Here is a 23,389-nt window from a genome sequence, read left to right on the forward strand (position 1 = left end):
TAAGATCTTATGTGCATGGTACAGGCCTATTTAAGTTCTTTTTAAGGAGTACTTGGAAATGGTCACTAGGTCTTAAGTACTGATAAAATAATAGAAAGTAAAAATACTTACTTAGCAAGTACCTACCGATCCTCTGTTTAGTGAACTGAAAAAAAAGCTCATTCCTAAAGGTTCAGTTAAAAAAGGCCTCGAAGGATAAAACTAAATGCAAAAATTGTCAAGTTAAAAACTTCAAACTCACTTCATGCTCTTACTTACGTGCTTAGCAGGAATGGAGACCTGCCCTTTTCCCATGTGGTCTGCGGCCACTTTGTCTCTGCCTACCAAGGTATTTAATATATCTTTGTATCTAGGTAGGTAGGTATTTAATTTATCTATCTATTTAATTATCCTTCATCGGGCATTGTTTAGCGTTTTAGCTCTGGGTATTTAGCGTTCTCAGGGCCGTTATCAGGGGGGTTTATGCGGTGGCATTTGTTCCGGCCCAGTGTCTTCAAGGGGGCCCAGAATTAGCAGTTCTTAATTATTATTTAGCAATACCTAACTAACTGTTGTGTTGGCCTAACTAACTAACCTAGTAAGTAGGTACCTAGTAAGTATTATTTGTAAAAAAAAATTGTTGCAAAAAATAGGGCACATTGTTGGATGAGTTTCTTTGAGTGGCTGGGGCTGAATTTTTTTTTTGAAAGGAACTAATCAGATTGCTTAGTCCGAGAGTTAAACCGAACTTAAAGTCCGATTGTGGTCGTGAGTGAAAACTCCCTCGTCTAGTTTTGGTTTTGTTCTCAGCAAAATACCATCAATTCAGTCATTAATGTTTATTTCAAGCAATTATAATAGCATCCTCCAAAGTGAAAGCAGTATTGAACAAATGCGAAACAGGATTAATGTATATGTTTCGAAGAAAAAGAACAAACTTAGCTAAGAGATTGTGGAAAGCTAGAATCATTGGTAAAACTTTAAATAATGAAACCTTGTGTGAAGCTAAAAACATGATTCTCGAAGAAGATACACCTGAAAATAGTTGTTACTGCTGTGCCAAAACCCTAGATGAAGTTCCCTATTATGAAAGTCTTCTCAGGCATACACTAATCAAAAGGTTAAAGGATAGTGAGCTTGAAACCCTAGTAGAGGCCATTGAAAGTCATGGGACGAATATGTCCCCTTGTATACTTTTACCAAGTCATTTACTGCCAAATGCCCATTTTTTGTGCTGCCAACTTTGGAGGTGGCCAGATGTTAGTGAACCTTACGAGCTGAAGAAATTGCCAAATTGTGATTCTTACGAGTGTTCGGACCCATCACCCTCTTCCTCTGACTTGTATATTTGTTGTAACCCATACCACTGGAGTAGAAGATGCAAATCTGGTAAGTGCCTCCTCCATTACTAACATGATCATTGGTCCCAACAGGAATTAATATGAACATCATGCTCTAGGTATCAGTCTAATCACAACCACTAAGCTATAAGACTTTTAAAGTTAGCTTTTAATTCTTTGTTATTTAAGTAGCTGCTCCATAGATATTTTACCTAGTGTAAGTAAGTACAATTTATAATCTGAGCAGTTGTCCTGACAACTTTTCAGTCTTGCCAAGATTCTATAGATTATTTTTTTCCTCTGTATTTTTTGATGATAGTTTCTTTTTTTTTGGAATGGCGTCTTTTCTCTTTATATGAGAGTCGCCCAAAGGTCGCCCCCCTTTGGCGCGGCCGAAAACCCTCCCCGGGCTCTCTTTGACTCGTCAAACTATTGGGATATGGGAAATTATAATGTATTCGTTTCGACATTCGAATTATCGACTTTTACCTGCGACTATTTACCCATTTCGTTATCTTCCTTTGGAGATTTCTCAATCCTAACCTCAAAAACAATTCCCAACTTTATCACTTTTTAATCAAATCGAATATTGAAAGTGCCTTACTGTGGAAAATTTACCATATCTAATTTATTTAATCTACTGTTAAAGTAGGTCTAATCTTGTTTCTTATCATATCATTCAAAGTCAAAATAATAACAAGTGCTTAATTATAATGGAATATGGGAAATTATAATGGGACATGGGAAATTATAATGGGATATGGGAAATTATAATGGGACATGGGAGATTATAATGGGATATGGGAAATTATAATGGGATATGGGAAATTATAATGGGATATGGGATAGAGTTTCGGAAGAGATAAGTATCGGGATCGGATATGGACGGGAAGAATGTGGAAGAAGATTTTGTGGATTGTGGAAATGGGATCTTGGGATCGTAATAATGGTACCTAAACAGGGTTGAGCTAACACCTACTTTTGTATCTTGCCCTAACACCTAACATATCACTAACTTATAATCAAACAACACATAACTTTACAAATATTCTGTTAAAAATACTTACTGTGTATCTAAATAACTACAGTGTGAGTGAAAACTTCTACCGGGATTTATAGAAGTAGCGTTTAATTCAAGACTTCATGTTGTTTTTTTTTTTTTTTGCCCAGGTTGATGTAGGTATCAGAGTTTTTGATAGTTAGGTAATTTTCCCATCTGTTTCTTTTCCACATTCCTTGAAAAAGAGAACATTTCTTGACAGAGACTGCTTGTCTAGAAAAATATTCGCATGTCCAGTTCTCGGTATTACGCTTGTGACTGCGTGCGATTGAAGTTTCGCCGAAAAGGCCAGGTAAGCCACAAGTACGTGAAGCCGCGAAGCTGAGGTTGTACTTTGTGGAATATGTTTTTGTACAGAAACGTAGGCAGAGAGGTAAATGTAAATGCAGTTTCTTTGTGTTATTATATCACAACTTTGGTGCTCACTGCAGCATTGTAAGATTTTTTCCAATAGGTATCTCAATAATCCTAACATCCAATGTTTACCTACCATGCTGGCATTGCTGGCACCGGTCGCCTTGCGCATTTATATGTCATAGCTACTCATTTTCCTCACGAGGCAGAGTGGGCCCCGCAACATCCAGTCACGGAATCAATAATTTGCATGATACAAATTTCATGACCCCGCCGGGAATCGAACCCGGGTCTCCCGCGTGCCAGGCGAGCGCAGTGATCACTACGCCATGGGAGCTGACTAGGCAGAGAGGTACGAGTATGTATGTACCTGAATCTGAGATCATATTTGTGCAATAGGTACAGGTACTTAGGTAGTTATAAGAATGTTTGTACTAAGGTATCTACCTGAAGCTGGTTATTTTGTAATATATAGGTAGCTACACGCAGAATTATTTTGTGTCTGCTTTGTGCTCCTATGCCGGCCACTTGCCTTTAGACCGTCTGCCAGACAGTTGGAACTTGTGTGGCCGAAAAATCTCCAGATCTAGGTCTGTCAGGCCTTCTGAGTGACCTAGGCCTTTAGACTTTTCCTAGGTTCGTCAGATGGTCTGACTTGTAAAATACAGTCAAAAACTTTGATACCCATTCTTTTTTACTTCTGAGTCCTGACCCATTATTTTAAGCATAAAATTCTGACCCATTATTTTAAGCATAAAATTCTGACCCATTATTTTAAGCATAAAATTCTGACCCATTATTTTAAGCATAAAATTCTGACCCATTATTTTAAGTATGAAATTCTGACCCATCATTTTTAGCATAAAACTTCGAGATAAAAGTACTTGACCTAAGTTTAGCCTGCTCAGATAAGTGCAGAATCTCAAAATGAAATTTATAAAATGCGTTCTAACCTGAGAACTCAGTTCTGATGACTCAAGTCCAGTCTCTCTCTCTCTCTCTCTCTCTCTCTCTCTCTCTCTCTCTCTCTTTTTGTTTTTTTTTTTTGTTTTTATTGTGCATTGCGAACATTCCTTCTTGTTTCATTTTGTGGAAGGGTTCGTTCACATGATCCTATATTGTTCTCTCTCTCTCTTTTTTTTTTTTTTAAACTCGGACCGGATTTTTACTTCGAACCCAGAGCCTCCGGGTTGAGAGTTCCCATGAACTATTCGACCACAGGGTTGGGTCTTCGTTTATTTTATCCCCTGCCTTAAAATTCCACCCTAATTCCACAATTATTTACCGAACTTGACACTAGTAGGTACCAATAATTCTTTTATTGTAGTTAGTACTTACCCGCTGAATAGGCCTATCTTAGAAAATCGGGGGTGAAAAGTGAAAATCCAATGTAAGTACCTAAGTAGGTACTAACTATTAAAATTCTCAAACCTTAGTACCTACCTGGGCCCTATTCCACTAAAAAATGGTTAGTGTGGATTATTTCATGGAACAGGTCACTGGTTCTTCCAACCATCTGTCAGTCACCTGTCACTCTAGTTCGCTGAGTGTAAACGCGCCCTCGGATGGCATTTTAAAACCCGACTATTTAGTACTAAAAACCAACCTAACTATATCTATAACTACAGTCAACCGAGATGATATAGGTACATAACTGCAGTCAACTGAGATGAAATAGGTACATAGCGGCGCTCTCATGTCAATAATTTACTAGTGTGAGAGAGAGAGAAAGAGAAGGAAGAAGAATGTCTGAAAACTGGTTCTCTCTCGGATATCTTGTGTACACAGAGCGAGCGATCTGGGAGTTTTTATCTCTCTCTCTCTCTTTCTTTCTTTTTCTCTGTCTTTGAGATTTTTTTCTGTCTTCCTTCCTGTGTGGTTTTCATATGTCTCCATCTCCCTTGGTTTGATCAAAACAAAAATAAAAAAGAGTATTCTATCTAAGAGGTCATGAAAATAAAATAAGAAGAAATTTACTTACCTACAGTTGGAAAAATGTTCTCTCTCTCTCTCTCTCTCTCTCTCTCTCTCTCTCTCTCTCTCTCTCTCTCGAGACAGAAGTCTCGGATATCTTGTGTACACAGAGCGAGCGATCTGGGAGTTTTTATCTCTCTCTCTTTCTCTCTCTCTCTCTCTATCTCTCTCTTTCTTTCTTTTTCTGTCTTTGAGATTTTTTTCTGTCTTCCTTCCTGTGTGGTTTTCATATGTCTCCATCTCCCTTTTTCATTCTCTCTCTCTCTCTCTCTCTCTTTGGTATCCGGCAGGTACCTAAGTAGCTACATACATATTTATCGAGAGCTATATGTAGAAATCTGTGTTGTGTGCTTTTGTGTGATCTAGCATGCTAAAGAATCTAAAGATGGTTTGGTCCTTGAGTTTTCCGCCGCAATCAAGACTTACACCCATACTTATGAACAAAATGCTGGCTCTTAAGTTCGTGCTAAGCATAGTCTCAAGGCATTTGATTGGTCAATTTGGACTTGAGACTGATCTAAGAACGATCATTCTTGTTCATAAATACGAGTGTTATATTTTTATTTTTAACACCTAGTAGGTAGGTACTCTCATTTGGTTGAGCTCGGATTTTTAGCCTAAGGGACCAGAACTGTGGGGCCAAATTTTATCCCTCTTTCTCCTCCTTGCTTTTCTCATCCATTCTGTATCTCTCTTCCTCTCTCCTCGTTCATCCCACATTTTCTGTCTCTCCCTGCTTCAGCACAAAATTGTGTCGCGTCAGCTGAGATGAAACGAGGAGCTTTGCTTTTAAATTTGATTCCTTTTTCAAACAACAAATGCGTCCTTACTAAGAACTCATGACGTAGGTATGACTACTATGAATTACTTATTTATGAAAGAAAATGGACTTTCATTGTACTTACTAAGGGCGAATGCTTGTTACAAACGTAGTTCCTCGATTAATACACCTCACTAAATTTTACAACTTGACTTGGACTCGAACCACCAATCCGAAGTTCTCATTACATCAACATCACTTCTTGTTTTTGATATAATTTAAGTTAAAGAAAAGGGAAAATTTCCTGATTGTTTGCACTTAAGTAATCTCAAGTAAAACTTACAACGGGCACACCTTTCTTCGACTCAATAATTTCATGTCACTGCTGGGATTTGAACTTCAGTCCCCTCGGTTACAAATCCAAAAGTCTCTTTTCGGAGTAAGTGATGTGCTCTGTATCTTTTCAGGAGCATGCCATTGATCCACTTTATAAAAATTAGGATTTCTTAGAAATTGTGTTTTAATAGGAAAGTAAAAAAAGAAGAGCAGCGTTTAACATTTTTTTTTTAGGAGGGTGATGTGGGTTTGTTGTTTTTGGAAATGATTGCTCTGCCCTGTTCGGTCCGTGGTGAGATTTTGGGATAGGTATCTTTTTTTTTTTTTTTTTTTTTTTTTTTTTTTTTTAGAGGTAGGTTCAGGTTCAGATTTTGTGATATCTTTTTTGGAGAAGTTCAGGTCCAGATTTTGGGATATCTCTTTTTTTTAAAGAGGCTGACTCTCCTTTACCCCCGGGAAAAATGTCTGGACTCGTTCAATTTTCTAGTCAGAAAGCAGAAATTTTGCAGCATTTATTACCACATGATGATAATTATCATCTTCCAGGACCTTAAAGAGAATCGATCAGTCACGAACCCTGTTATTCTTCTATGAACCAAAAACCTCTGAAGAGTCCAACGTACCTATGTGTACTTAAAATCTTTAGAACCATCCGAATTGTTTCGGGGAAGAAGGATTTGGAAATTTTTTGTTCTTCCATGAGGAGATCGGAGAAAAAAGAGATTAATTTTTTACAACTTGTTTTTTACTTTGCTAATTTTTTTGGGGATTTTCGAAAGAGAGGCCTTTACGGGACGAATCATGACTTTGTAAAGAGAGGAAAGTAGGTAACTTGTAAGTACCTACAGAGGAACCTATAAAATTGCGTTTTTATTTTCCTTACCTATCTTTTTTTCTATAGGAAGGAAAGGAAAGAAGTAGTATAATTTTTTGTGTGAAAAATAGAATTAGGTACCTTCTCAGTTTTTAGTGTGCTTGGTTAAATAAATACCTAGGTAGGTTGGTGGGTAATTTAGGTACCTACTTCGGTGTTGATGGCTTCGGGCTTCGCTGGAGATGGTTTTTTGTTGTAGGGCAGAACCCTTTTCCCTTTTTATTGCATTACGTGACAAGGTTTGGGTTTTACGATGGGTTTTTGGGGATAGTCCCCGACACGATTGAATTTCAGGAATTTTTGTGCATTCCTTTCCTATGACACATTCCGTCGAATGTGTAGTCAGTTAGTCAGTCTACAAAATACCCAAATAGTTTACAAATACTTGGCGGGGCGGAGCGCTACCGCGCTCCTTAATGTAGGTAAATACAGTCCTAGCATTAGTGTGGGTGGAATTTCGGCTTCAACATTGCTTGATAATTTGAGTGCAAATTAGTAGTGTACAAATTAGATGTGTACCTGTTTATACTGCCAGAATGAGACTGAAAAGTCACTTTACTACAGCAGTCTAAACAAGATCTTATGTGCTTGGTACAGGCCTATTTAAGTCCTTTTTAAGGAGTACTTGGAAATGGTCACTAGGTCTTAAGTAAGTACTGATAAAATAATAGAAAGTAAAAATACTTACTTAGCAAGTACCTACCGATCCTCTGTTTAGTGAACTGAAAAAAAAGCTCATTCCTAAAGGTTCAGTTAAAAAAGGCCTCCGAGGACAAAACTAAATGCAAAAATTGTCAAGTTAAAAACTTCAAACTCACTTCATGCTCTTACTTACGTGCTTAGCAGGAATGGAGACCTGCCCTTTTCCCATGTGGTCTGCGGCCACTTTGTCTCTGCCTACCAAGGTATTTAATATATCTTTGTATCTAGGTAGGTAGGTATTTAATTTATCTATCTATTTAATTATCCTTCATCGGGCATTGTTTAGCGTTTTAGCTCTGGGTATTTAGCGTTCTCAGGGCCGTTATCAAGGGGGTTTATCCGGTGGCATTTGTTCCGGCCCAGTGTCTTCAAGGGGGCCCAGAATTAGCAGTTCTTAATTATTATTTAGCAATACCTAACTAACTGTTGTGTTGGCCTAACTAACTAACCTAGTAAGTAGGTAGTAGTAAGTATTTTTATTTGTAAAAAAATTGTTACAAAAAATAGGGCACATTGTTGGATGAGTTTCTTTGAGTGGCTGGGGCTGAATTTTTTTTTTGAAAGGAACTAATCAGATTGCTTAGTCCGAGAGTTAAACCGAACTTAAAGTCCGATTGTGGTCGCGGCCATAAGTGGCAGGGCTCTCCTGGAGGAGTTCTACCACCTACCACCCAACCATTGAACTACCCCCCAGGGGGGTTTATGCGGTGGCATTTGTTCCGGCCCAGTGTCTTCAAGGCTTCAAGGGGGCCCAGAATTAGCAGTTCAAAATTAATATTTAGCAATACCTAACTAACTGTTGTGTTGGCCTAACTAACTAACCTAGTAAGTAGGTACCTAGTAAGTATTATTTGTAAAAAAAAATTGTTGCAAAAAATAGGGCACATTGTTGGATGAGTTTCTTTGAGTGGCTGGGGCTGATTTTTTTTTTTTTTTTGAAAGGAACTAATCAGATTGCTTAATCCGAGAGTTAAACCGAACACTTAAAGCTTAAAGTCCGATTGTGGTCGCGGCCATAAGTGGCAGGGCTCTCCTGGAGGAGTTCTACCACCTACCACCCAACCATTGAACTACCCCCGGGGCCTTAGGCTGTTAACGGGCTTGCATTTACCTCAGGTCATTTCAGCGTTTACTTCAAGACTTCATGTTGTGTTTTTTTTTTCTTTTTTTTTAGCCCAGGTTGATGTAGGTATCAGAGTTTTTGATAGTTAGGTAATTTTCCCATCTGTTTCTTTTCCACATTCCTCGAAAGAGAGACCATTTCTTGACAGAGACTGCTTGTCTAGAAAAATATTCGCATGTCCAGTTCTCGGTATTACGCTTGTGACTGCGTGCGATTGAAGTTTCGCCGAAAAGGCCAGGTAAGCCACAAGTACGTGAAGCCGCGAAGCTGAGGTTGTACTTTGTGGAATATGTTTTTGTACAGAAACGTAGGCAGAGAGGTAAATGTAAATGCAGTTTCTTTGTGTTATTATATCACAACTTTGGTGCTCACTGCAGCATTGTAAGATTTTTTCCAATAGGTATCTCAATAATCCTAACATCCAATGTTTACCTACCATGCTGGCACCGGTCGCCATGCGCATTTATATGTCATAGCTACTCATTTTCCTTACGAGGCTGAGTGGCCCCGCAACATCCAGTCACGGAATCAATCATTTGCATGATACAAATTTCATGACCCCGCCGGGAATCGAACCCGGGTCATAAAATTCTGACCCATTATTTTAAGCATGGAATTCTGACCCATCATTTTTAGCATTACTACCAGCGCCAAGACTTCCCCGACGAAAAGACTTTAGACGCAAAGTCTTACAGCCTCGTTAACTGGGAAGGTAGAACGCCTTCTTGTAAGTATGCAAGTGTTGGGCCGCGGCTTCGATTCCCGCCCGAGGCGAACAGAACTCTATCCTAAATATGACTGTAAGGTTCTTTCTCGGAACGGCTGGCTTTTTCCTATCCTTCTTGCCAAGATAGTCATCAAGAGAAGCTTAACTACATTTTCAGGTTATTTCCTTCTAATTACACATCACCTCCTGGGGAACTACTTACCTAGATGTCTTTTTTCCTCCTTGTAATTAGGTACAGGTTACATACAGGCAATGAGTACAGTTTTATTCTAGGCTTGATGAACTTTCAAGAGATTAAGTAATTATTTAATGCAAATGAAGTGTGAAACCTAACATAATTAGTTATTTTTCTTATCTACAATTTGTTGGATTTGTGGACTACAAAATTGGAATGTACTTAGATAGGTACATACCTAAGCACTTGATGTATATGTACCATATTCGACCACAGGGTTGGGTCTTCGTTTATTTTATCCCTGCCATAAAATTCCACCCTAATTCCACAATTATTTACCGAACTTGACACTAGTAGGTAGTAGGTACCAATAATATTCTTTTATTGTATGTAGTAAGTACTTACCCGCTGAATAGGCCTATCTTAGAAAATCGGGGCTGAAAAGTGAAAATCCAATGTAGGTACTTAAGTACCTAAGTAGGTAGTAAGTTCTTTAAAATTCTCAAACCTTAGTACCTACCTGGGCCTTATTCCACTAACACCCATATTTATGAACAAAATGCTGGCTCTTAAGTTCGTGCTAAGCATAGTCTCAAGGCATTTGATTGGTCAATTTTGACTTGAGACTGATCTAAGAACGATCATTTTTGTTCATAAATACGAGTGCTAGAAATGGTTAGTGCGGATTATTTCATGGAACAGGTCACTGGTTCTTCCAACCATCTGTCAGTCACCTGTCACTCTAGTTCGCTGAGTGTAAACGCGCCCTCGATCTTCAAAAGCTACAGAAACAGCAACAAGTGGTTGTGGATCAAACCCTCAGTTCTCAAGTGGAATTTTAGTTTTTGAGCTGTCAGAAAAAACTAGACATGTCTAGATAGCATTGACTGAGTCAACAAAGATATGAGAATAAATATTTCATGTTTCAATTTTAAATTGAGTGAAAAGGACCATAATAATGGGACGATCTTGGGAACATAAAAATGGAATTCCTGAGAACATACATAATAATGGGATCTTGGGATCATAATAATGGGACGATCTTGGGAACATAATAAAATGGAATTCCTGAGAACATACATAATAATGGGATCTTGGGATCATATTAATGGAAGGATCAAAATTATCTATGGGATCATGGTTAATAATGACATCAAGCACTTTAACTAGCGTCCTATGTCCGCAAACACTGTTTGAGTTTGAAATTAAAGTTAATCCAGTGGGATTAAGGAATAAGTAATCTGATTGGTTAGTCTTTCTCCAGAGAACAAAATTAACCAACATAGTGTTCAGAATTGTGGCTTTTTTTCAGTTTACTTTTTTTTTTTTATCTGTGAGAAACAGTGGTTTATAGGAAACCAGTGGTTTAAAGAATACCTACCTAAATTCTTCATTTGTGCATGATAGTTCTGGACATCTACATCACCTCCTGGGGAACTACTTACCTAGATGTCTTTTTTCCTCCTTGTAATTAGGTACAGGTTACAGGCAATGAGTACAGTTTTATTCTAGGCTTGATGAACTTTCAAGAAATTAAGTAATCTGGACATCTTCATCAATTTGTGGTGGAGATGTCTGGAAAACCTACGTAGGTACCAACTTTTAACTTGATGGGCTGACTCAATAACAGTTATGTGGAGATGTTAGTAATGGTTACCCAATATTTACATATTTCTATTTCACCTAACTGGTAGGTACCTCAGTGATTATTTGCCATGTTTTCCCCTATTTCATGAATTTGATGTATTAAATTTTTACGAGGAAAAATACGTAATTTTTTACGAAAAAAGTCTCGCGATTTTTCTTCTCCTTTTTAGTCAATTTTCTCATCGAGGGTCCATATCCAAGAAGAGCTGACTGTTTACTATGAGAAAATCTTTCACAATATCCAATGAATGGGTTTCAAATTACTACACTCGACGACCATTTACTACCAGCGCCAAGACTTCCCCGACGAAAAGACTTTAGCCAGCGGCGGTGGCGTTGAAAGCCCTGGTACCAATGGGTTACTGAACGCAAAGTCTTACAGCCTAGTTAACTGGGAAGGTAGAACGCCTTCTTGTAAGTATGCAAGTGTTGGGCCGCCGCTTCGATTCCCGCCCGAGGCGAACAGAACTCTATCCTAAATATGACTGTAAGGTTCTTTCTCGGAACGGCTGGCTTTTTCCTATCCTTGACCATAATAATAATGGGACGATCTTGGGAACATAATAATGGAATTCCTGAGAACATACATAATAATGGGATCTTGGGATCATAGTAATGGAAGGATCAAAATTATCTATGGGATCATAGTTAATAATGACATCAAGCACTTTCACTAGCGTCCTATGTCCGCAAACACTGTTTGAGTTTGAGATTAAAGTTAATCCAGTGGGATTAAGGATTAAGTAATCTGATTGGTTAGTCTTTCTCCAGAGAACAAAATTAACCAACATAGTGTTCAGAATTGTGGCTTTTTTTTCTGTGAGAAACAGTGGTTTATAGGAAACCAGTGGTTTAAAGAATACCTACCTAAATTCTTCATTTGTGCATGATAGTTCTGGACATCCGGTTCCACCAAAGTAAGATTGTAAGATTCTCATACTTGTTAGCAATCTATGATGACGGATAGCAACCAGCCTCGGTGGTGTTGTGGTCAAAACGCTCGCCTTGTAAACAGGAGGGCGTGGGTTCAATCCCAACCGAGGAATGGAAAATACGGTGCCATTTGTTCTACTCTCAAGTAGTATCAAGTAGAATTTCAGTACGTTCTCATCATGGATACTATACCTACACAACCTACCTACATATTCAGTTGGTATTTTGGGACGTTTGTGATTTTAGCGGATCAATAGATCTTCTTTGATTTTAGCGGACAATATGGTATGTTTGTGATTTTAGCGGATCAATAGATCTTCTTTGATTTTAGCGGACAATAATTGGTCTGGTCGTCCTAATACTGTCCGAAACAGGTCCCTTTGTCTCCTATTGGGAGGTAAAGAATGTCACATTATGTATTTTGTACAAACCAATTTACTTACTTGCTTAATAGAAAACCTACTTGCAAACCAAATCAGGATAAACAGGAGAACGTGGGTTCAGTCCCAGCCGATATTATTTCAGAATTAACCCCTACGTACGTAGAGTAAAGGTAGAAACACACTACTGTCACGTGACGTGACGTGACGTGATAGTAGTGTAGCTGTCCTGAACGAGATTGCCTCTACAATATTATGGGAAAACTTTGAACTAGGTACATCTTTCTGACCCTGAGGCAGGCAGGCAGGCTGGCCGAAGACCAACAAAAATACCTATGTTCTAATCTGTAGCATTTTCTTCTTGTTGCAGACTCTCCACCTCCCCCTTATCGTCGCTTCAGTAACGAAAGGCTAAAACCAGAAGGTAAGTGTTTCAAATTTTCAATCCTTACTTAATTGAAAATGGAAAATAGGTAGGTTGCTTTTCTTCCTATAGGATAAGGAAAGTAAAGACCATTCGATAATGAACGATTGGATCAATTCTGTCGGGTTTTCAGACAACCGTTTTTTTTTTTTCAAAAACGAACCCAGTCTCTAGGATAAAATCCGCCCCGGGCGGGGGGCGGGAATCGTTTTCCCTTTAAAGCTCAAGGAGTTCAAAGACTTGAAAATATCTCAGCAGGAAACTTCAAGAACGTAAAAACTTAAGAGCAGCTACTAAATGCTCCTATGTTATTCCATCTTATTTCTTTTTTAAAGAGGTTTGACAGAGGGAACTGTAACTGCTATGGTCTTATCGTCCCGAAATCGAAAAGAGAGAAAGAAGACAGGATAGGAGAAAGCCAGCCGTTCCGAGAACGAACATTATTCCATCAGGATAAAATCCGCCCCGGGCGGGAATCGAACCCGCGGCCTAGCGCTTACAAGGCAGGCGCGCTACCAACTAAACTAACTAGGCTGGCAAGGAAACTTTAAAAACATAAAAACTTTAGAGCAGCTACTAAATGCTCCTAAGCCAGCCTAGTTAGCTTAGTTGGTAGTACGTCTGCCTTGTAAGCGCTAGGCCGCGGGTTCGATTCCCGCCCGGGGCGGATTTTATCCTGATGGGATAATGTTCGTTCTCGGAACGGCTGGCTTTCTCCTATCCTGTCTTCCTTCTCTCTCCGATTTCGGGACGATAAGACCCTAGAGTTACAGTTCCCTCTGTCAAACCTCTTAAAAAAAAAAAAAAAAAAAAAAAATAGAGAAGTGGTCAATGTAATCAAATTAAAATGTTCCTTCTGATATTATGTTGTTTCATAGGTACCACCTCCCTCCCAAATAAATGAGGAGGTTCAACAGACCTAAAGCACCGTTCAAACCGGTGGAAAATTGGTATAATACGTCGGTGAAACCGTCATAATAAATTGGTATATTGGTAATACCGGTACAAAGTTGACCTCTTCCATACTCTGGGAAATTCGTCTTCTCTTCTCTTCTCTTCTCTTGTTTTCTCTTCTCTTCTCTTCTCTTCTCTTCTCTTCTCTTCTCTTCTCTTCTCTTCTCTTCTCTTCTCTTCTCTTCTCTTCTCTTCTTTCTTTTTCTTCTGCTTCTCATCTTCTTCCTTTATAGCCCCTTCTCTTCCCCACATCTCGTTTTTTGTATTCCTCTTACATTCGTCTTTCTCTTATTTTTTCTTGGTTCTTTTTCTCTTCTTCTTTTTCTCCTCCTTGTATTCCTTGTCCATCTCCTATCCCTTTTTCTCTTTCTCCTCTTGGTTCTCCTTCTTCTCCCTGTTCTCTTCCTCCTCTCCCCTTGCTGTTTCTTGTCACAAAGTTGGCTGTTTTGGACGATTTTTACTTTCCTTATCCTAAACCTAAAGGATGCAAGATGCAAAGTAAGCAAAAAGCAAAAAAAAAAAAAAAAAAAAGCAAAAGCTTTGTTTACAAGGAAGTTCTTCAATTTGTAGGCGCTGAGAGTTGATATTGAAGAGGGAGCCATGAACATATTGCTGAAGATGCATTTTACAAAGGGGGAGACCCCAGCACCTTATCGAAAGGTAACAGGAGATGGAAACCTACAGGAAACTTACTTCCACCCCCTTCCCCTCTCTCTTCCCCTTCCACTTTCTTCCCCTCCTTTCTTTTCCATCTTCTCCCCCCTCTCCTCTTCCTTCTTTTCCCCTATCATCTCGCAGCATCCCTAAACATCCTGTCTTGCACGTTGCACGTGACACCTGCTCCCACTCCCCCCCCTTTATCTCTCTCTTTCTCTCTCCTTCTTCCTCCATCTCTTTCTAGTTTCTACCCTTCTTTCTTTTCTTCGTTTTCGTCTGTTTCTTCTCTTTCTCCTCCTTTCCCTCATTACTTCAAGGCACGTTCTTTTACATCCATGCCTATCCGGCACCGGAAAAGTTTGGCTAGGAAATTATCCCGGGCCGATTAGAATTCGTTCCGGGTCGCAATTCGAACCTCGGGGTTTTACTTACCTCAGATACAGGGGTCGGTATGTCTTTATTGGGAGGGAGGAGGGGTGTACAATTTGGACTTTACCTAACATTGAACTAAATACTTGCAGACACTTCGCCCTCAAAGAAGTGTAGATCTAATGGGGTATTGGCTCTTATTTGGTTGTACTTGAACCAAATACCTAGAGTTCCTCTGTAGGTACCTACCTATTATATGTATACCCAATACCAAGAGTTCCTTAGATACCCTTGTCTCGTGTTGGGTTTGTGCAGTCTCCTCTGAATGGAATGTGAGGTAACTTCCCTCTCAATGCTAGCCCTATTCATCTGAGATATACTTAGGTATCTTTACCATCCACCCGTCTAGTTTTAATTTTTAAGAGGTTTTATAGAGGAAACTGTGATATCGGAGGTCTTTTATCGTCCCGAAATCGAAGAGGGTGGGAGGACGGTGTAGGTGAGAGCCAGCAGTTCCGACAACGAACTGGAATACGTATATCTTGCTTTTCAGTGGAGGAAAGGCAAAAGAGGTCCTCTCTCCAAGTCTCAAGTTAAGTTACTTTTTTTTGAAGAGGTTTAATTGAGGGAAATGTAAATGCTGAGATCTTATCGTCACAAAGTTGAAGAGAAGAAGAACAGGACAGGAGAAAGCCAGCCGTTCCGAGAACGAACCTTATCTGTTTGTTTAGGATAAAGTCCGCCCTGCTAAAGCTAACTAGGCTTTCCGATTTTGCATTTAATCCGTCAGTTAAGTGATAACTCTTGTGCTACTTAACAACTAAGTGATAAATAGTTAATCCGCACTGGGCGGGAATGACAAGACAGGAGCTTCACCTTCAGAGCTAACCAGGCTGGTCCAAAGCCAGTGGCTTCTTTTCGCTCCCCCAATTGATTTTCAGTCAGTGGCTTCTTTTCATTCCCCCGATTTGTTTATCTTCCCCACGCCACTAGCTTCAGATCCGATACTATGAGAACCTGACCAGATCTACGCGTGTGGTTTGGAGCGATCTCAGAGAGCTCTGTAGAGCCCAAAACCAGTTTTTATGCCGGACAGGAGAAATAGTCCAGTCGTCGTGGAGGTAAAAGAGCGTCCGAGAATATTCTCTTATTAAAGCCGGGCAAAACATTTAATTAGACAGCGACCGGCATTTTTATTTAATTTGGATATGATAGACCTTTTGAAAAGGTCTATTTGAATTTTAACTTTATTAACCATCGAAAATTTGACCCGATTACATTACTTTCCTTCCTATAGGATAAGGAAAGTAAAAAACAATAAATGCACCTCCTAAGCTTAAAATAAACTTATATAGAGGTGAGCTCCTCTCCTAAATAAATAAGTAGTGTAAAAATTACTTAGATTTCGGGACTATAAATAATACCTCCGTTGATGAAGTTCCCTTTATCGAACCTAAACAACACATTCAACTCACGTTTACTGTGATGCGATGAATCTGTCTCTGTTGTTTTTGATTTCGTCACTACTGTAATTAAAAACATCATTGAACATAATGTATGAATCCTAATGTTATTTTATGACGGTAGATCTCTGTTTCAAAGGACTTGACTATGCAGATGGAAAATACTGGAATTTGCAAAATACCTGTCCATGTAGAATTTTAGATCCATTTTAGATTGGTCGTTCATTCAGAATATAGTTGACAAACTATTCACCTATATAGTTGACAAACAATTCATTTTCATCAGACCCTAAAAAAATCGAGCCGAAAAAACTTCGAACCCGCGACCTCCGGCGTGCAGTGCTAGTTCTGCAACCATATTACTATCGATTCAGTAAACAGTCAAAATTACTCTGGAAAAAGCTCTTCAGGGTAGTAAAACCCTGTTTGGGTCAAGCTTGCAATGCAGTATGGAAGCATCTGCAGACTCCGGCGTCCGGCATCGATGTCATTATTTGGAATTCCTAGTCAATTGGGTTGGGTTGCCTGTAAATTCGAGCATGAAGACTTTAATTTCATTTCATGTATTGGATCTTGGAGACCCTGGTGAATTCCTGATTTCCTAATGACTCCAAACATCAACATTCTTGGTTCTTTGCTTGCCTAATCTCATTAGGGGTTCGGCCGCTAATCAGTACTCTACTTGCATAGGTTATTTATTAACTCGTAACCATAACCAGGGCACCAGATCGTCGGACCAAGGGAAGAATCAAAGTCATCTCATGTCCACAATGACTACCTCCCAGCAGCAGCAACTTATCAAGTCGGTACATTCTGCCTCGTCCTGAGTCTTGACCATGATTATGTAGACTTTGTATTAGATTGTGTACGATAGTATTTGCAGATATGTCGTCATCTCGGTCTGGAAGATTTGCCTTTCACTCGATCTTGGTCTGTTGAGATCTTTGGTTAGGATTCAAAGTCTCGGCACGGATTCGTGTGGGCTCTCGGTGTAGTTTCTGTTCTCTTAACGTAGAATGGAATATCTCTAAGGTAGAGCGTGGAATAGTTCTCTGTTTGTTTCTGTTTTTTCAACGTAGAATAGAATTGTGCCCTGGTTATATTTCCAGAGTGCCAGACCATTGAAATAGCTATGTGATATGTTGGAAAAATACGGGGTGTCCGGAAGTTACTTACGCCGAAGATCGAGATAAATGAGAATTTTCCCTATCTCTAATACTCGAGTGATTCTAGGGTCAAACTCAATTCCGGAATTGTCACTTGTCAAAATGATATTCTTTTCCCTCACCTGTAATGTTCTCAAAATGGAACCAAGTAAAACTGTTCTAAGCCACCCGTGTAAATTCGAATTTTGTTTAATGTCGGCCTCGTAGAAGCATATCCTGACCCTCCGGATTACAAGACCAAGCTATCCCGGACACCCTGTATAGGTATAGTGCAGTGGATTGAAAGTTTTCAAATCTTCACCGTGAGTAATGGTCTTGAACTCCGCCAGTACGAATGGTACATAATTATTGGTTTCCAGGCATTGTGAATTCTCTCGAGAAATGACTCTTGTTGAAAGAATGCGCCTTGGCTCATTTCGTACGAGGAGGTATTTGACAAAGACTATCCCTAGTTTTATTGATCATAAGATTCACATATCATAAGTATTGATCATAAGATTCATAAGTGCATATCATAACGCCAGAAAATCCATCAGATGACATGTGTATAGTGTTGGTTTTGCCTAGTTGAGTATCGCAAACATTTGCACTAATAGAAAGTATTGATCATAAGATTAATAAGTACATATCATAACGCCAGAAAATCCATCAGATGACATGTGTATAGTGTTGGTTTTGCCTAGTTGAGTATCGCAAACATTTGCACTAATAGGCGTCAAGAAGTTACACTCTTTAGGTGTTTAGGTTATAGTAGAAGAATTGTAAATAACCAATGGCATTATCAACTGCAAATATTCAAGAATCAGTGATTTTCTTGTTACAACTTGTTTCCGTATAGCTGTGTTTACCACACTTCAAACCGATGGTCATAATAGCTATGTAGGTATTATGACCTACCTACCTAAATATTCAAAATATCTCCATTAGATAGGTACTCAATAAGGTAGGTACATTTACACTTTTATTTTTTCCCTTTTTTTTTGGTTCCCTCAAAATGGGCTCGCGGTTCCCAAGGGAACCGCGGTTCCCGGTTTGGCCACCCCTGCTTTAGGATATTTCTTCTTTCGTCAGTCTTCTCCGTGATTTCTTCTTCAAATACGTCCGTCCTTACGTATTTTATCACAAACTATACTTGCAAATATTAGCATTCAGTAGATTCCTCTTACCAATATCAACTTCGCACAGGAAAATGAAAAAATCCCACATGAATTTTCTTGTTCGGAAAACAAAAATTCCACCAGAAAAATCCTTTTTGTCAATTCAGCTAAAGTCTGCAACAAGAAGTCTCTATTATTTTCTGCATTGTATGCTAATTATTAATTGTACCAAATAAATCAGGTACAAATTACAAATCTCGAAATAATTTAATTGCACCGAATTCCACAGCATCCATCTTCTTTCGAAAGACAACACTGTGGCCCTCGGGCTGCAAAATTTTTACTTCCCAGGGTGAACAATAAAAAGAAGTAAAAGGGTGGCCTATGACTTTATGAACACAGTGTATTTAGATCAAACGAAATTTTCGCCATAAATCTCGGATCAACTTGACCGGTCCGAATTTTCGGCCCCGCGATCTCCCGTCACGCGTAGCGAAAGGCACTCTCGTTGAGTAGCCCGGCGCTATGATCTTGAAAATATAAAGACTCTGATCCTGAAAAATTCTGGTCAGGATCAAGTAGTTAATGGAAGAGAAGGATTTTTGTTTAGTTTGAGATAATGGTCAAGTACTATATCATACATATTTCTGGACATGGTCTTCACTTGACTGGAGTGTAAAGTCAAGTGAAGACCATGTCCAGAAATATGTATGGAAGAGAAGGATTTAGCGTTCAGCTGCATAGCTATAGATGGGGTTGGTGCTTGTAATATTCAGCTATTTAGTTGGTAGTATATTCGTCTAGGCGTTGCGTTGGTAGTATTTAGCTAGTATCTACTTAGTAGTGGTTCGTATGATGGTACATAAGGTAGCTGGAGCCTAGATTTATCAGACTGAACCTAGCACGTTGGATGTCCCCAGATCGTTTCTGGTCATCTTGAGAGAGCTTGACTAAGTTTTTCGACTTGGATTTTTACTTTGTTTGTTTTGTTTATTCCTTTAGGACAGGGGTGGCCAGACTTTTTTCGTTGCGGTTCCCTTCTTAACTTTCAAAAGTGTTCGAGATTCCCCCCCCCCCCCCCCCCCCAACCATAAAAAATAAACTCATTTACCAAGTTGTTGCTCTCTCTCCTCCTCCTCCTCCTCCTCCTCTCTCTCTCTCTTTCTGAGGTCTGTGTGTGTTTGTGAGTCATACACACGAATAGCAAGGTCCCTTCTGGCGCCATCTCCTCTCTCTCTCTCTCTCTCTCTCTCTCTCTCACACACATTGCTTGAATATATCTTTGCTTCTTCTCCTAAACGTACTCTGCTGTGTTTTACTCTGTGAGATGAATATTTTATGTATGGTTCCACCAATGTAAGATTCTCATACTTGTTAGCAACCTATGATGACGGATAGCAACCAGCCTCGGTGGTGTAGTGGTCAAAACGCTCGCCTGATAAACAGGAGGGCGTGGGTTCAATCCCAACCGAGGAATGGAAAATACCGTGCCATTTGTTCTACTCTTAAGTAGGTAGTATCAAATAGAATTTTAGTACGTTCTCATCATGGATACTATACCTACACAACCTACTTACATATTCAGTTGGTATGTTGGGACGTTTGTGATTTTAGCGGATCAATAGATCTTCTTTGATTTTAGCGGACATGGTAATGGTAATGATATTACTTTTATTGAACAATATTAACAAAATGAGATTCATAACAATTGGAAAAGCAAAACGACAAAAAATGTGAAATATATACAAAGTAATAAATTGAATTTTGGTAATCAAACAGCGGACATTATGGTATGTTTGTGATTTTAGCGGATCAATAGATCTTCTTTGATTTTAGCGGACAATAATTGGTCTGGTCGTCCCAATACTGTCCGAAACAGGTCTCTTTGTCTCCTATTGGGAGGTAAAGAATGTCACATTATGTATTTTGTACAAACCAATTTACTTACATAATTGAAAATCTACCTGCAAAACAAATCAGGATAAACAGGAGAACGTGGGTTCAGTCCCAGCTCCCAGCCGATATTATTTCAGAATTAACCCCTCCGTACCTAGAGTAAAGGTAGAAACACACTACGTGAGCTCACGTGACGTGATAGTGGTGTAGCTGTCCTGAACGAGATTGCCTACAATTATAATGGGAAAACTTTGAACTAGGTACATCTTTCTGACCCTGAGGCAGGCAGGCTGGCCGAAGACCAACAAAAATACCTATGTTCTAATCTGTAGCATTTTCTTCTTGTTGCAGACTCTCCACCTCCCCCTTATCGTCGCTTCAGTAACGAAAGGCTAAAACCAGAAGGTAAGTGTTTCAAATTTTCAATCCTTACTTAATTGAAAATGGAAAATAGGTAGGTTGCTTTTCTTCCTATAGGATAAGGAAAGTAAAGACCATTCGATAATGAACGATTGGATCAATTCTGTCGGGTTTTCAGACAACCGTTTTTTTTTTTTCAAAAACGAACCCAGTCTCTAGGATAAAATCCGCCCCGGGCGGGGGGCGGGAATCGTTTTCCCTTTAAAGCTCAAGGAGTTCAAAGACTTGAAAATATCTCAGCAGGAAACTTCAAGAACGTAAAAACTTAAGAGCAGCTACTAAATGCTCCTATGTTATTCCATCTTATTTCTTTTTTAAAGAGGTTTGACAGAGGGAACTGTAACTGCTATGGTCTTATCGTCCCGAAATCGAAAAGAGAGAAAGAAGACAGGATAGGAGAAAGCCAGCCGTTCCGAGAACGAACATTATTCCATCAGGATAAAATCCGCCCCGGGCGGGAATCGAACCCGCGGCCTAGCGCTTACAAGGCAGACGCAGCTACCAACTAAACTTACTAGGGCTGGCAAGGAAACTTTAAAAACATAAAAACTTTAGAGCAGCTTACTAAATGCTCCTAAGCCAGCCTAGTTTAGCTTCAGTGGTAGTACGTCTGCACTTGTAAGCGCTACGGCCGCGGGTTCCATTCCCGCCCGGGGCGGGATTTTATCTGGTGGGATAATGTTCGTCTCGGAAACGGGCTGGCTTTCTTTTATCCTGTCTTCCTTCTCTCTTCATTTCGGGACGATTAAGACCATAGCAGTTAGCAGTTCCTCTGTCAACCTCTTTAAAAAAAAAAAAATAAATAAAAAATAATATGCTCCTATGTGATATTCCACCTTTCTACCGTTTCGCTGTATATTCCCCTTTTTTTTCCTTGGTATTGCACCTATGGAATGCGTTTCTTATTCCCCCCGTCTCCTATATATGATACTGAACGAGAGCGAGCTATTTTTATGGGGGTGAAAAATTCGTTGAAAAATTCGTGAGATGAATTGCACAGGAGAGAAGTTGACCTCTTCCATACTCTGGAGTGTCTTCTCTTCTCTTCTCTTCTTTCTCTTCTCTTCTCTGTCTCTTCTTTTCGTGTCCCTTCTCTTCTAGGGTTCTCTGCGTGGTGTCTGGCTTGCGTCTTTCTTTCCTTTCTCTTCTCTTTCTTCTTTCTTTCTCTTTCTCCTGGTTGCTTCTCCTCTTCTGCTCTCTTCTCGTTGCTCTTCTCTCTCTTCTCGTTCTCCTTCTCTTCTCTTCTTTCTCTTCTCTTCTCTTCCTCTTCTCTTCCTCTTCCTTATCTCTTCTTTCTCTTCTCTTCTTTTCTCTTCTTTTCCTCTCTTGCGTGTATATCCTCTTTTTCATTTCTTTCTCTTCTTTCTTTTTCTTCTGCTTCTCATCTTCCTGGCCTTTATATCCCCTTCTCTTCCCCACCCTGTCCTTTTTTTGTATTCTCTAGCAAGTTCGTCTTTCTCTTATTTTTTCTTGATTTTTTTCTCCTTCTTCTTTTTCTCCTCCTTGTATTTCTTTGTCATCTCCCTATCCCTTTTTCTCTTTCTCCTCTTGGTTCTCCGGTCGTGTCCCTTTTCTTTCCCCTCTCTCCTTGCGTTTCTTGTCTAAAGTTGCTGTTTGGACAGATTTTTTACTTTTCCTCTTATGCCCTACAAGAGGCAAAGTGCGCAAACAAAAAAAAAAAAAAAAAAAAAAAAAAAAAAAAAAAGAAGCAAAAACAAAAAAAAAAAAGCAAAAGCTTTGTTTACAAGGAAGTTCTTCAATTTGTAGGCGCTGAGAGTTGATATTGAAGAGGGAGCCATGAACATATTGCTGAAAATGCATTTTACAAAGGGGGAGACCCCAGCACCTCATCAAAAGGTAACAGGAGATGGAAACCTACAGGAAACTTACCTCCACCCCCTTCCCCTCTCTCTTCCCCTTCCACTTTCTTCCCCTCCTTTCTTTGCCATCTTCTCCCCCCTCCTCTTCCTTCTTTTCCCCTATCATCTCGCAGCATCCCTAAACATCCTGTCTTGCACGTGACGCCTTACTTCTTCCCCCCCCTATTTCTCTCTTACTACCTTTCTTTCTCATTTTTTTTCGTCCTCTTCTTTTTCTTCTCTTTCTTTGAATTCTTTCTCATATTTGTCATTTACTTACCTGCTTTCGTTTTAAAGATTGTACCTGGGAAAATAATGCAACTTCAGTTATTATTATTCCCGGACTGGACTCGACCTTACCTTGCAATAAAATTTGAACTGAAATAAGTGTAGATATGTATACCTAGTTACTAGTTACCAACCCTTCTGATATTGGGTCTTATTAATATATGCATTGGGTTAGGGTGTACTTGAACCAAATACCTATAGTTCATCCAGATCAGTGTGACAGCAATGAGTCATCAACCCAAAATGAAGGAACCAATCAGATTGCAGGAAATCCTTACATTGTTGCAATTCAGGGGCTTTAAGTTCCAGAAGGTTGGATTCCAGAACAGGTAAGGTGGATATCGCCTTACCTGGCTTTGTTTCACTGTTGGAGGAAGCACTGTGCAATATAGCTTCCCCTTTTAGAGATTCTCTACCATTGCACATGTGACA

The 23,389-nt window shown here is 39.4% G+C and overlaps 1 protein-coding gene across 1 annotated transcript; it reads left to right on the forward strand.

Moving 5' to 3' along the window:
* Window positions 1-756: 756 nt before the first annotated feature.
* LOC103519041 (mothers against decapentaplegic homolog 6-like) lies at window positions 757-12,853 on the forward strand. The gene is made up of 2 exons (XM_026830666.1): window positions 757-1,368; window positions 12,735-12,853. Exons 1-2 carry the CDS (start codon window positions 888-890, stop codon window positions 12,818-12,820), a joined length of 567 nt encoding a protein of 188 aa, XP_026686467.1. The 5' UTR covers window positions 757-887; the 3' UTR covers window positions 12,821-12,853.
* The last annotated feature ends 10,536 nt before the right edge of the window (window positions 12,854-23,389 follow it).

The sequence above is a fragment of the Diaphorina citri genome, unplaced genomic scaffold (genome assembly GCF_000475195.1).
Source record: "Diaphorina citri unplaced genomic scaffold, Diaci psyllid genome assembly version 1.1 scaffold2501, whole genome shotgun sequence".
Classification (NCBI taxonomy): Eukaryota; Metazoa; Arthropoda; class Insecta; order Hemiptera; family Psyllidae; genus Diaphorina; species Diaphorina citri.